Below are 12,900 nucleotides of genomic sequence, written 5' to 3'. Positions count from 1 at the left end.
AAAACATGGGACCCCAAATGGTAGAGAAGGGGGAGTGGCAGGCCTGGTGGGAAATGATCAAGGGTAAGGTTGCTTAGAGAAGAGGTATACTCTAGCCTAGGTAGCGACGAAGCATGGTAGTAGGGCAGGAGGAAGGTCAAGAGAGATGGAGGAAAGAGCTAGGAGTCAAAGGGCATTCATGGAGGTCTAGACAAAGACATGTACATGCAAATATATATAGGACGATGGGGAAATAGATCTATGTGTCTATATTTATAGGTCAAGTATTAAGGTGGCGGAAGGACCTTGGGCCTCTACTCAAACACTCCCTCAATGCATGAATACCTTCTTCTATTAAATTGGAACTCTATGATGCTCCCGACACAACGGCTGGAGCCAAAGTGGGTGAACAAGTAAATGTGGTGAAGAAAGCTGATGGTGCCCGGCTATCAAAAGAGATAGTGACTGGGGTCTTAAAGGCTTGAAGATAAACAAGCAGCCATCTAGCTCAGAAGCAACAAAGTCCACATGGAAGAACACACCAGCCTGTGTGATCGAGTGGTCCCAAAGGGATCAGTTACCAGGCATCAAAGAACAAAAAATCATATCATTGACTGCACACCTCCATGATAGGATCGCTGAAGACAAATGGGTGCATAAGCAAATGTGGTGAAGAAAGCTGATGGTGCTCGGCTATCAAAAGAGATAGTGTCTGGGGTCTTAAAGGCTTGAAGGTGAACAAGCGGCCATCTAGCTCAGAAGCAAAAAAGCCCACATGGAAGAAGCACACCGGCCAGTGCGATCACGAGGTGCCAAGGGACCAGGTATAAGGCATCATGCAAAAAAAAAAAGATTTAAGTGTGTGTATGTATGTGTATATATGTGTATATGTATATATGTATATATACCATATTAAATGAAGGGGGAAGTGCAGAGTGGAGACCCAAGGCCCAAGTGTCGGCCACTGGAGAGCCCCTCATAGAGGGGTTTAGGAGAGGAGATGGGTTAATTAGGGTGTGAGGTAGTACCGATGAAAAACACAGCTTTCCCCCAGATCCTGGCTGCTTCCTCACCCCAACTACCATGATCTGAATTCTAGCTTGCAGGGCTGGATAGGACAGAGGCTGTACACTGGTACATATGAGGGCTGGAGGTACAGGGAATCCAGGGTGGATGATACCTTCAGGACCAAGGGTGTGAGGGACGATGCTGGGAGAGTGGGTTGGAAAGGGGGAACTGATTACAAGGATCCACATGTGACCTCTTCCCTGGGAGAGGGACAGCAGAGAAGGGGGGAAGGGAGACTCTGGATAGGGCAAGATATGACAAAATAACGATGTATAAATTACCAAGGGCACATGAGGGAGGGGGGAAAGGAGAGGGAGGGGAAAAAAAAAGAGGACCTGATGCAAGGGGCTTAAGTGGAGAGCAAATGCCTTGAGAATGATTGGGGCAGGGAATGTATGGATGTGCTTTATACAATTGATGTATGTATATGTATGGATGGTGATAAGATTTGTATGAGTCCCTAATAAAATGTAAAAAAAGAAAAGAGGAGAAAAAAAATGATTAGGGCAAAGACTGTACAGATGTACTTTATACAATTGATGTATGTATATGTATGAACTTTGATAAGAATTGTATGAGCCCCAATAAATTGTTAAAAAAATAAATTTAAATTTAAAAAAATTTGGACCTTTTTACATTTGACACAATGGAAATGTTCATATTCATTCACGTTTTCCCCAAAGGCGAAAGAATGAATCACCAGTATGTTGTACAGAATAAAAAATACCAGTGAGTGGGAAATGCGATGGCTGCGAAGCGGGCACCGGGGACGGAACGGAGGTTGAGTTCCCAAGCCAGCCCCTGGTTCCTCTAGTTAAGATAACGAGCTTGAGCTCCGAGCGCTTCATGGTGAAAATGGCTGAACCGACCTGCACTTCCTGTACCTGGAAGGCATGACAGTGAGAAAGACCCGTGGACTTGTGGTGCACGGAAATGTACGCCCAGAACGAGGAAATCCCTCGTTCTTTGAGAAGAGGAAGGAATCCTTCCGCCCCACAATGGGTACATTCTGCTCAGTTATCAAGTTTGAAAATCTCCAAGAATTAAGGAGACTGTGTCACTGGGGGCCCATCATCGCCCTTGGTGTGATCGCCATATGTTCCACAATGGCCATGATTGACTCGGTCTTGTGGTACTGGCCCTTACATACGACAGGAGGAAGCGTGAATTTCATCATGCTGATAAATTGGACAATCATGATTCTTTATAATTACTTCAACGCTATGTTCGTGGGACCTGGCTTTGTCCCTTGGGGATGGACACCGGAACATTCTCAGGATACCATTTATCTCCAGTATTGTAAAGTCTGCCGAGCATACAAGGCGCCCAGGTCGCACCACTGCAGAAAATGTAACAGATGTGTGATGAAGATGGACCACCACTGTCCTTGGATCAACAACTGCTGCGGCTACCAAAACCACGCCTCGTTCACACTCTTTCTCCTCTTAGCCCCGCTGGGCTGCCTTCATGCCGCATTCATCTTCCTGATGACCATGTACACACAGCTTTACAACCGGCTCTCCTTCGGGTGGAACACGGTGAAGATCGACATGAGTGCAGCCCGCAGGGACCCCCTCCCCATCATTCCTTTTGGATTGGCTGCGTTCGCCGCCACCTTGTTTGCCTTGGGCTTAGCCATTGGGACAACTATCGCCGTGGGGATGCTCTTCTGTATCCAGATGAAAATAATTCTCAGAAACAAAACTTCTATTGAATCATGGATTGAAGAGAAGGCCAAAGACCGAATTCAGTATTACCAGCTCAATGAAGTCTTTGAGTTTCCTTAGGATTTGGGAAGTAGGTGGAGGAACTTTAAACAGGTCTTCACGTGGTCAGGGGCCCCTGAAGGAGATGGGCTGGAGTGGCCACTGCAAGAAGGTTGTCACCAGTACAGCTTGACAATAGAACAGTTGAAACAAAAAGCCGATAAGCGAGTCAGAAGTGTGCGCTATCAAGTCATAGAAGACTACAGTGGGGCCTGCTGTCCTTTGAACAAAGGGATCAAGACCTTCTTTACAAGTCCCTGCACGGAAGAGCCTCGGCTCCGCCTGCAGAAGGGGGAGTTCCTCATAGCCACCAGAGGCTTAAGGTACTGGTTGTACGGAGACAAAGTGCCTGAGGATTCCTTCGTAGAAGGTGCGTCGAGACTCAGGGGATGGTTCCCCAGGAAGTGTGTGGAGAAGGGTCCCTGCGACACTGAGGTCGATGGGCCTCCAGAGGGCGAGAAGAAAACCAGATAGCCCCTGCTCAAGTGCAGGCCGCCTCCGGGGCCTCCGTTACTTGAAAACGCTACATAGCCCGACCGCAGTATGCAACGAGCCGGCTCTGCTGACAGTGCCCTTCTCCTCCAAGGGGCCCCAGTGCCACGACTCCAATGTTCTGATTGCCATGTGGAAATGGAGAAGCCATTCCGCACCTGCCTTTGAAGTCCTGCTGCCCCTCCCCCCTCCCGCCCCATCAAGGGAAGAACACTTGGCCCAAGTAAGCTGACGGCATTTTCTCTCCGGGGGGTGGGGGGGCGGGTTTCTTGGATGCACTGCACACTCTGGACCTCCACTGCAGACCGTGCCCGCGTCCAGGAGCATCTGCATACGATGCTCTCCCTCCGTGGTGTCTCCCTCCGTGGTGTCTCCTAAGTGGTATTCTAGATGCTAGAGAACCTAAGTTGTCAGACTCACTGTCAGCTCCAGTTTTATTAGTGTCTTTTAATAATGCTGACTTTGTCTGGTCAACTAAAAGATCAGTGGCCAAAAAAAATACCAGTGAGTTCAGTTTCTAAAGAATGCACATGACAGACATGACACTACTTCCAAAATCAGAGTGTTACCAACGTGATTTTGTCATCTTTCAGGCTCTCCCTCCAAATCCGGCATCTTTCAGATGAAGCCAGCCCCCTAATCACAGCCTGAAAGCCTCTGCCCCACCGCAACTTCCTGAGAGCAGTGCAGGAACTGCCATCTCGTCACCAGACTCCAAGTGGCCGTTTGGTAATCATTAAGGGGACTGACTTTTCATGTGTCAATCAACTGTAGTCTGCTGATCTGATTAGAAGTCTTGACAAATGCCTGGTGGCGATTGGAAATAACCGCCAAGCAGATGGGGATGATGCAGTAGCCCACTGACAACACTTTTTATTGAATAAATTACCTCTTTACCATTCCGGGCTCCTGGACCGTCAGCTGTTCACTAAAATCCAGGGAGCTCTGCAGAATTTGGGGCCAGGTGGGCCAGGCAGAGGCCCGGCTACATACACAGCACACACGACTTGGGCTGTTGCTATGACGACACAGGAACCTAGTGTCCCCAGACCTCCTGGACATGGGCAGCAGTCTCCACCTGGCCCCACGCTGCAGCATCAGACCACACGTGCAGTTTCCAGGGCCCCCTGGTGGCCACCAGCTCCACCAAGCTGGGGCTCCAGCAGGAGAGGGGAGGTGGCACCAGAGCTGAGGGCTTGGGGAGGGGTGCACGGGGGTAGAGCAGCTGCAGGTCACTGCTCAGGACTGAAGGTGGTGGATAGAAAGCCAGGGGTGTGTAGAAGGGTCCTGAGAAGGGGGCACAGAGCTGCATTTGGCGTTTGTGTTTCATTTGGCGATTCTGAAACCAGGTTTTTATCTGTGGAAACAAACAGGCAGGTGTGAGAACACCGCCGGTGCCCCAGCCCCTCCCCTGGGGTCAACCCAGGGGCCCACGCACCTGTACCTCAGTGAGTTGCATCTCTTGGGCCAGCGTCTTTCGTTCCCCGGGGGTTCAGGTACTGGTGTAGCTGGAAGGCGCTCTCCAGGGTGCTGAGCTGGACTGCAGTGAAGGCCGTGCGGAGGCGGGGAGCCCGGGAAAGGTCTGGCACCTGGCTCAGTCCTGGATCGGGGAGTCGGTGTGAGGCTACCCATTTAGGACAGGCTTCTCCCACTTGGAAGTTACCTTAGGTCAGATCTACTCTGGTGGCCAGCACAGCAGTCAGAGGTGGGTGGCTATCCCTGAACCAGGAGCAGAGACCCCTCCCCACACTCCACCACCCAAGGTCCCCTCTGTGTTGGGGGTCAGAGCTCCCCTCCCCCAGCTCAGAGGTGCATTAGGTCCCAGGACGGATGCCCAGCTCCTGCCCCTCCCTCTAGAAAGCAGGTGATTTTGCTTGCAGCCAAGGAACCACCTGGCCAGATGAGGGCTATGAGAGGCAGTGGTGGCGGGCAGTTCTGGGCAGTAACAAATACGCATGAAGACCCGGGGGACCCAGAGTACAGAGGGGTGCACCTTCTGCATGAACTTGTTTGGATTTTTTGGGAGGACAAGGTAGGCACCCATTAACCTTGGACCCACCACCTGGCTTTGCAAGCCTCTACTTTGCAATTTTTAAAATGAGGAGGTGGGGGCAGCCTGAGGCACCCACAGGTCATCATGGGGCGGGGGGTGTCCCCGTGGTCAGCACCCTGGAAGCCCAACCAGTGGTGGCCGAGAAAGCTTCCAAAGTAAATTCATGGTTTTTCCGCACCCAATCTCTTAGGGTCGTTAGGAGTGGGAACCAACCTGATGACAAGGAGTGCTAGGTTAGAGCACAGGAGTCAACCGAAAAGACAAGCCATCCACAGGTGTGAGTCCCACTGTTGACCAAGCAGGACTCCAAGCAGAATTTACAATGGAGGAGGACAAGTGGGTTGACAGAGGCTCAGATAAGGCTGCGGAGACTTGGGCCAGACTCCTGGGGGAGGATGACCTCCGCAAGGTGGGCGTTTACACTGTCAGCCCAGCCCAGCCCAGTGGTCACTTCTATCACACTCACCTAAACATAAAAACAACCCCACCCCACCTCCAGCCATTCAAGACACACAGCAATCTTACACAGGGTCAGTCCTCCAGGCTGTAAATCTCTACACTGTGGAGCCGACAGCCCCGTCTTTCTCCCAAAGAACTGCTGATGGGTCTGATCTCCTGACCTTCTGGCCAGCAGCCTGGCACTTACTCACTAGCAAGACCCCAGACAGGGGTGAAGTGCTGAAGACAACTGGGCTCTGGGAACTAGAGGAGCCCACTAGAGGGCACTCATCCTCAGCACAGGGGGCAAAGAACCTCTCTGTTGCCCATCCTGGTCTAGAGGGACCTTCCCCTTCAAGACCTACAGGTCACTGGCGTCCCTGGCCCTGGATCCTTCACCCCGTCGGTGGTCACCTTCTGAGAGGGTCCCTCTTGGTGGGGTGCCCAGGTGGGGGCAGCTGGATTGTCTGAAGTGACCTCAGTGGGCCTGGAGATGTACGTGGGCCCTGAGCAGCTGCTCTGGGCGAGCCAGTCCACGGAGGGGAACCCGAAGCTGGGCTTCCTGCGCATAGGCAGGTCATCAGAGGGCGGCAGGGTTGGCCAGACAGAGGCCCCGAGTACTGCAGGCGCCATGGATGTGAAAAAATGTCCCCCAAAGGCTGTGTAGCTCAGGAGGCCACGCAGAATGTACCCTGAAGGCTATTTGAAGAAGTCCAGACACCAAGGAGGTAGGCCGCTGGGCACCGGATCTGCCTGGGTCCCAGAGGGCTGGGCCGACTTTATAAACTGGGTGGGAGTTTTGGGAGGGGTTGGGATCAGTCTTTTGCAGAGAAGGCAGCCAATTCCAGATAAGTAGCACCTAATTGCCTCCACCAAGCAGCACAAAGGGGCCATTCACACATCCCCTGGATCCAAGATGTCGCTGAGGGCGGGGCTGGGGCCAGGGGAGACCCTCCCACACCCACACGCCCCCCCACTCACCTCCCAGCAGCTCTCTGAGACCTGAGGGTCAGACTGGCCCTACAGAGTTGATGCTACAGTGCCTTAGAAACCAGCCCTAGGGGTTCTGGGCGCGCCTGGAGGTGGGCTGAGAGGGGGAGGGAGGGCTACCTCTGGCTGTGCCAACGCAGCATTGTTGCCAGTGCAGTTGGGGTGAGTTCAAGGCCCTTTTAGCAAGGGTGCCTGCACCAGCCTTTGCCAGCGCCCAAGGGACCCTGACACTCACCCACCAGGCCTGTTTCAAAGGTCCACCAAATCCCTTCAGGAGTTCCACTTGTAAACTTGTCCAGTGGGGCCAGTGGGGAGTCCCTAACCTCACATAGGCCCTCCTCTCGGGACCTGCGCCAGTGACCCTTTAATACAGTTTCACATGTTGTGGTGACCCCCAACCATAAAATTATTTTCATTTTTACTTCATAACGGTCATTTTATTACTGTTATTAATTGGGCGACCCCTGTGAAAGGGTTGTTTGATCCCCAAGGGGGTCTCGACCCACAGGTTGAGAACCTTTGCTCTAGGGGTAGAGGGCAGGGGGCGGTGGTGGGTGGGATGGACAAGAGCATAATCCCTCTGCCCAGGAGTGCTATGGACTCCCAGTGACCACCCAGAGTCACCAGGGCTGTATCAAGATGGAACAGTGGCCTCGGGGAACTCCCAGGAACTAGTGGGTTTGCAAATTTCACAGTTCAAAACCTCCAGCCCCTCCGAGGGAGAAAGACAAGGCTGTCTGTTCCCATGAAAAGTTAGTCTCCTCTCCGATACCTGTGGCGTGGGGCGTCCCACCCTCCCCCTGCAGACTTGCTGTGAGTCCATCAGAAGGCCCTGAGAGATGAGTCCTGATAGCAGCTGAACACCTTAACCTCTACAACTTGCCTGTGGGTGCGAACCTGGGCCAGCCTGGACTGGCCTTTCCTGCTAGGTGTCACTCTAACAGCCTGGCAGCTGGCTGGACCAGTCCCTGGGCACTCCTGACCCCTCATAGGGAGGGCTTATTCAGGTTGGACCCCTAAGGGACAATGGAGGTGCCCCCAAGTCTCTAACCTGGGCAGAGGGACTGATGGGGCAGAGGTAGAATCGGCTCTCATTGCTTCCCCAGAAACAAGAGAAGGCTGGGGACCCAGGTCCCACTCCACAAACCTGGACCCCCAAGACCCAGACCAGCTAATCAGCCATCCCAGAACCTGGTGCTCCTGGAGGTGATCCCAAACCAAGTGAGTAGGTTATAGTGACTCTATAGGACAATTGGCAGTTCAACCCGCATTTTTTGTAGTTACCAACCCCAAGCGCAACTGCACCCCAGCACTTCTGTGTGTTACCCCTGCCCCCATAATTAGCCAGTGCCCGAAACTCTGTACTCTATTTCTTTTCACGTTAGTTTCACGTTTACCTAAGGTAGCCCCTCCTCTGCCCCCACCCCACTCCTGTGGGGGCTCATCTATACCCCTCCTGCCTCTGCTTCCCCAGTTCTGCACACGACCATGCTCCAGCCTCTGGCTAGCACCCTCACTCACCTACGTGGCCCCAACCAAGTTACCATGGGAGTCAGCTGCACCTTCCCTCCTGCCCTCACTCAGCAGGGGTCTGGGGTCCTCTGATTCTCAGCAGCTCCCGGACCACAACTGGTCTCCCTCCTCCCTGCTTTTCCTGTTCTATACCAGGGCGGGTGCCCCTTCCTTCCCACAAGGCCCCCAAGCTGAGACACTGATGACTGTTGGCTTCCCAGCAGTGTCCTGGGCTGAGGGGGCAACCCAACCCCCCAGCCCTCCAAGCTGTCTGTCATGGGAGGGGGGAGCAGTGACACACAGGACCCCTGGCTTCATGCTTAATCCCGAACTCTCCCACACAGGTACCTTCTCAAATCCTGTCCAAGATCTGAGGGAACCTTTACCCGCAATGCACACTTCCAAAGCCAAGCTTGCCCATCCAAAACTGTCCTTCCCACCCACCCACTGTCCATCTGTCTGGAGGCTTCTGGGCTGCCTGCTTCCCTCCCTTAACAGTCCCTTCTCCAAGCAGGGCAACCCGACACTTCTCTTTTCCTTTAGTCCTTGGTGTCTGCCTGCTCGCTTATGTCAGCCAAACTGCCATGTGACCGCCCCATCATACCTGCCACCCTCAGCCAGCTCCTCCAGGCAGCAGGGCTGTGGCCCCAGGAATTACTCCATCTGAGTGGGGGTGGGCAAGTGGCTGGGAGGAGGTGCTGGTGGGCTGGAAGTCTTGGCTTCCCAAGAGGCAGAAGGTAGGCCCAGTTCGGGGATTCTGGGATGGCTGGTCGGCTGGTCTGGGTATCCACACTGGTGGAGTGGGGCCGGGGTCACCAGGCCCTCCCTTGTTTCTAGGGAAGCAGTAAGAGCTGATTCTACCACTACCCCATCGGTCCCCACTCTGCCCAGGTTAGAGACTTGGGGGTATCTTCTTTGTCCCTTTGGAGTCCAAACTGAACAGGCCCTCCCTACAAGGGGTCCAGAGTGCCCAGGGACTGGTCCAGCCAGCTAGCTGCCAGACCGTTGGAGTGGCACCTAGCAGGAAAGGCCAGTCCAGACTGGCCAAGGTTCCACCCACAGGCAAGGTGCACAAGACAAGTTCCAAATACTGCCTCAGAGCACACAGAGAGCCAATTCCTTGGGTCAGGGGTAATCTTAGACATTCGAAAATGGGGGAGCAGTGCTTGGAGGGTTCTGGATGGTGTACCCTGAACTGTCTGCATGCTGGAAGGGCAGAGTCAAGGTTGCTAGAGGTGCCTCAGAAGAAAGGCCTGACAGTCCCCTGCCAAGAAACAACCCACTGTAGCTGACCATTGCATCTCAACAACTCTCTTGGGTGTCTGGGCTGTGAGTTTTTGGAGTAGGGTCTCATCTTGCTCCTGTGGAGTGGCTGGTGGCTTGGAACCACACACTTTGGGGTTACACTGCTTCGACACCATGGCTTCAAAAATCAGCTACTGACAACGGATCTTGGTTGTGCTCACAGGTACAGCGCTGCCCAGCAGGTCAGGGTGAGCCTGTGGTTTTGTGTCAGCATGTGGATGTGGTTTGGGTGAAAGTTCACGCAGTTTGTCTGGATCACTGTGAGCTGGAGTTCTCTGACACTAGCCTATCTTCCTCACTCCTTCTTGCTTCTGAGCTGTGTTTTGGGGGAGACAAGGATGTCGCCTTTCAAAACAGTGCGGAAGTGGAAGAGCCACTGCCTAACAGCGGCTTTGTGTGGGCATCTGGGATATAGGTGGGCACTTATCAAGTGGAGAAAGCTCGTGGCTAGGGGTCTTTTACACCCAACATGCGAGTCCCTGGAGAAAGCAGACTCCAGGAGCACGCAGCGAGGCCGGTGGGTTTAAATGTGGAGTCAGTGGCTCACACAGCCTGGGCTCATTATCAGCCACACTTCCTCCAGGGCACTCCCCCACCTCCCTGTCAAATCGGCAGTATCCACCGGATCATGATGGTTATGAGGTCTAGTGTGGGCTAAACACAGGGTGGGCACAGCCAGGGCAAGGTGCTCCATCAACCCAAAGGACCAAGGCCACCATGGCTGCTGGGAATGGGGCCAGAACAAGCCAGGCAGGTGGGGAGGGAGCAACCGGGTAGACTTCAAGTACTGCAGCCACTGCTCAGACTGCAGGCCCTCAAGGAGGGGGACAGATGGTGCCCAACACTGGTACCCATTGAGCGTGTGGCTCCGTCACCCGGGTCCACTGGGCAAGGGGGACTGTGGCTGAGGGTCAGACCACCTACTAAGGGAACACACTTCTTTTCCATATAAAGTCCCTATTGGCCAGTGCCCTGGGAGGGCACAGAGCCTACTCCCTGGCCTGGGCAGTGATGGAGGTTCTTTAGCTGGCAATGCAGCCTCACCTCCAGCGGGTTGGGTGTCTCCCAAGGGGCGGGGCAAGAGAAACTGAGTGGGAGCACACTCAAGGCCTCTCGGAATTTGGGGGGTGCAGGGTAACATTCCCGGGCTGCCTCCAGCCCTCCACAAACTGCTGAAGGGCATGGGGGCAGGGGCGCGGGCCCACCACCACCTGGAGGCCTCTGTCCTCAGCCATTATGTGCAAAATGGGGCCGGGCGCTCGGCGGCATTGTCATGTAGATTCCTTCTCCGGGAGGGAAGGTTTCCGGGCGTTCATTTTTTGCCCTGCCCCCGCCAAGGGTGGGCCGTTAAAGCTGCAGGCAATTTCCTCGAAGCCGAGCCCACCTCTCCTTCAGACACCTGGCGCTTCACCTTGCCCTAAGCCCGTCGGGTTCAGGTTGCCAGATGGTCGGCGACCCTAAGTTAAGAGCCACCATGCACACCCCGTGTCTGCAACAAGCACCGCAGACTTCCAGCTCTCCCGCCCACCCACCTCCCTGCTAGGTTCGTTCCCAGGCTACCCACCCAGGGGCGGCCGGAGTTGGGCAGACCAGGACGCGGCAGGAATTACCATGTGGTGACTGAACAAGTTACTCCCTCCGCCCTCTTAGGGGGAGGCCGCGATGCAGAGGTCCACTTGGCTCCCCCCTCCCCCAGAGCGCAGCAGACCCTTCCCGGAACCCGGAGGCGTTTTAACCTTGTCTCGACCTTCAACAAGTCGGTAGCCCAGGCCCGCCCCCGCGGTCGGCCCTCCCAGCAGGGGGTCTTTCCGGCCGGGCTGCAGGTCTGTACACTGCTACAGGCGCACGTGGGTAAACAACTTTTATTTGAAAGTATCGGAGCGGGATGGGGGTGGGGCGCCGCCAGGGATCCGGGAGGAGGTGGGGGGCGGGTCGGAGGCTCACAGCCGCGGGCCAGACAGGAGGCCCCTCTCCGCAGAAGCATTGCCCAGGATGAAGCCGACCGCCAGGGTCACGGTCTGGTCGAAGGAGCCGCGCAGCTGTTCCACGTGCTGGTTCAGGGTCAGAAGCTGGTCGCGCAGCGGGCCCAGGGTGGCTGCGATGTGACCCAAGTGCCCCAGGGTTTGCAGAAGGGCGTCGTTCAGCGAGGAGGCCGCGTGAGGGGGCGTACGTTCCCCAGGGCAGCCGGACGGCGGGTCCGGTTCTTCCTCGGTGGGGCTGGGGGCCGGCGACGGGGCCAGGGCTGGCTCAGGCTCCGGGGGCAGGGCTGGCAATGGGTTTGCGTCCTCGGAGGTGCAAGCTGCCGCTGGGCCGACTGGCGGCGGCGACACGGGGGCGCGGGAGGCGCCCCCAGACTTCGACGGAGTCGGGCTGAATCGGAGCGTCCAGCTACGTTCCGCGTCTGGGTCGCGCTCGGCCAGTAGCGGGGAGGCGTCTGGGAACGTGGAATCGGGCTCGTGTCGGCGAACGGGGGCCCCGCGTGGCCTTCCCCCACCCCTCGGTGTTCCCCGGGCTCCCCAAACCCTACCTGGCTGGTCCGCGGCTGGCGCGCTGGGGGCCGGGCGGCGGCCGCGTGGGGGACGCCCTGGACCTGGAGAGCGGCGGCGGCTGCGCTTCTGCCCGTGGTCACCCAGCAGCGCCATGAGCTCGCGGATCTGTGCGTCGAAGGGTCCCGGGGGCTGGCCTTCGGCGTCGCGGACCTTGTCCTTGAGAAACTTATAGCGGCGACGGCACTGCGCGGGCGTGCGCAGCACCTGCTGGCGGGCCAGCGCGGCCGACACGCGGCGGTAGGTGGGCAGCGCCTGGCGGCGGTCGAGCAGCAGCGAGCGCCATACGGGCGGCTCCAGAAGCGTGGCCAGCAGCAGCTCGGTCTCCCGCGCGCTCCAGGGCGTGCGCTGCGCCGAACCGGGAGACACGGGTTGCACCGGCGCCGCCAGCGCGCCGGGAGGGGGGGTGCTCGGGGCGTCCCCGGCCGGCCACTGCTCCGGCTCGGGGCTGGCTGGCGACGGAGGCTCCGGGGTCTCGAGCGGCACGGGTGGGGGCGGTCGTCGGGGCCGGAGCAGCATCCCGCGGCCGGGCCCGCGGGGCGCCAGAGAGGCGCGGGAGCTAAGTGGGGAGACGGAGGCGAGCGCCGCACGTGCCGCCCACACGCGCTCTGAGGACTTCGGCGCCTGCCCCGTCGCCCCAGCAGCCGGGTCTACGCGCCCCGCCCCCCTGCCCCAACGGGCCCGCCCCCGCCTCCGCCCCCCGCCCCCCGCTGCGACGGCCAGTGGATTTCTGGCTCCTTCCTGCGCATCC

General features: G+C 56.7%; 1 protein-coding gene and 1 pseudogene across 1 annotated transcript; one reads left to right on the top strand and one right to left on the bottom strand.

The window, feature by feature from the left end:
* The first annotated feature begins 1,988 nt into the window (after window positions 1-1,988).
* LOC142428744 (palmitoyltransferase ZDHHC6 pseudogene) lies at window positions 1,989-3,527 on the top strand (annotated as a pseudogene).
* An 8,016-nt stretch (window positions 3,528-11,543) lies between these two features.
* Window positions 11,544-12,668, bottom strand: UTF1 (undifferentiated embryonic cell transcription factor 1). Its single transcript, XM_075533492.1, has 2 exons — window positions 12,131-12,668; window positions 11,544-12,037 (listed from the first exon to the last, which is right to left on the bottom strand). The coding sequence occupies exons 1-2, from the start codon at window positions 12,666-12,668 to the stop codon at window positions 11,544-11,546; spliced, it is 1,032 nt and encodes a 343-aa protein (XP_075389607.1).
* Between the last annotated feature and the right edge of the window lie 232 nt (window positions 12,669-12,900).

The sequence above is a fragment of the Tenrec ecaudatus genome, chromosome 16 (assembly GCF_050624435.1).
Source record: "Tenrec ecaudatus isolate mTenEca1 chromosome 16, mTenEca1.hap1, whole genome shotgun sequence".
NCBI lineage: Eukaryota > Metazoa > Chordata > Mammalia > Afrosoricida > Tenrecidae > Tenrec > Tenrec ecaudatus.
The sequence above is the reverse complement of the archived record's forward strand: the minus strand, read 5'-3'. Positions and strand labels throughout refer to the sequence as shown.

Coding starts and splice junctions, on each gene's coding strand:
- UTF1 (XM_075533492.1), bottom strand. CDS start 12,668: ATGCTGCTCCGGCCCCGACGACCGCCCCCACCCGTGCCGCTCGAGACC. Junction 12,038..12,130: donor GCCAGCCGCGGACCAGCCAG/GTAGGGTTTGGG, acceptor CCACGTTCCCAG/ACGCCTCCCCGCTACTGGCC.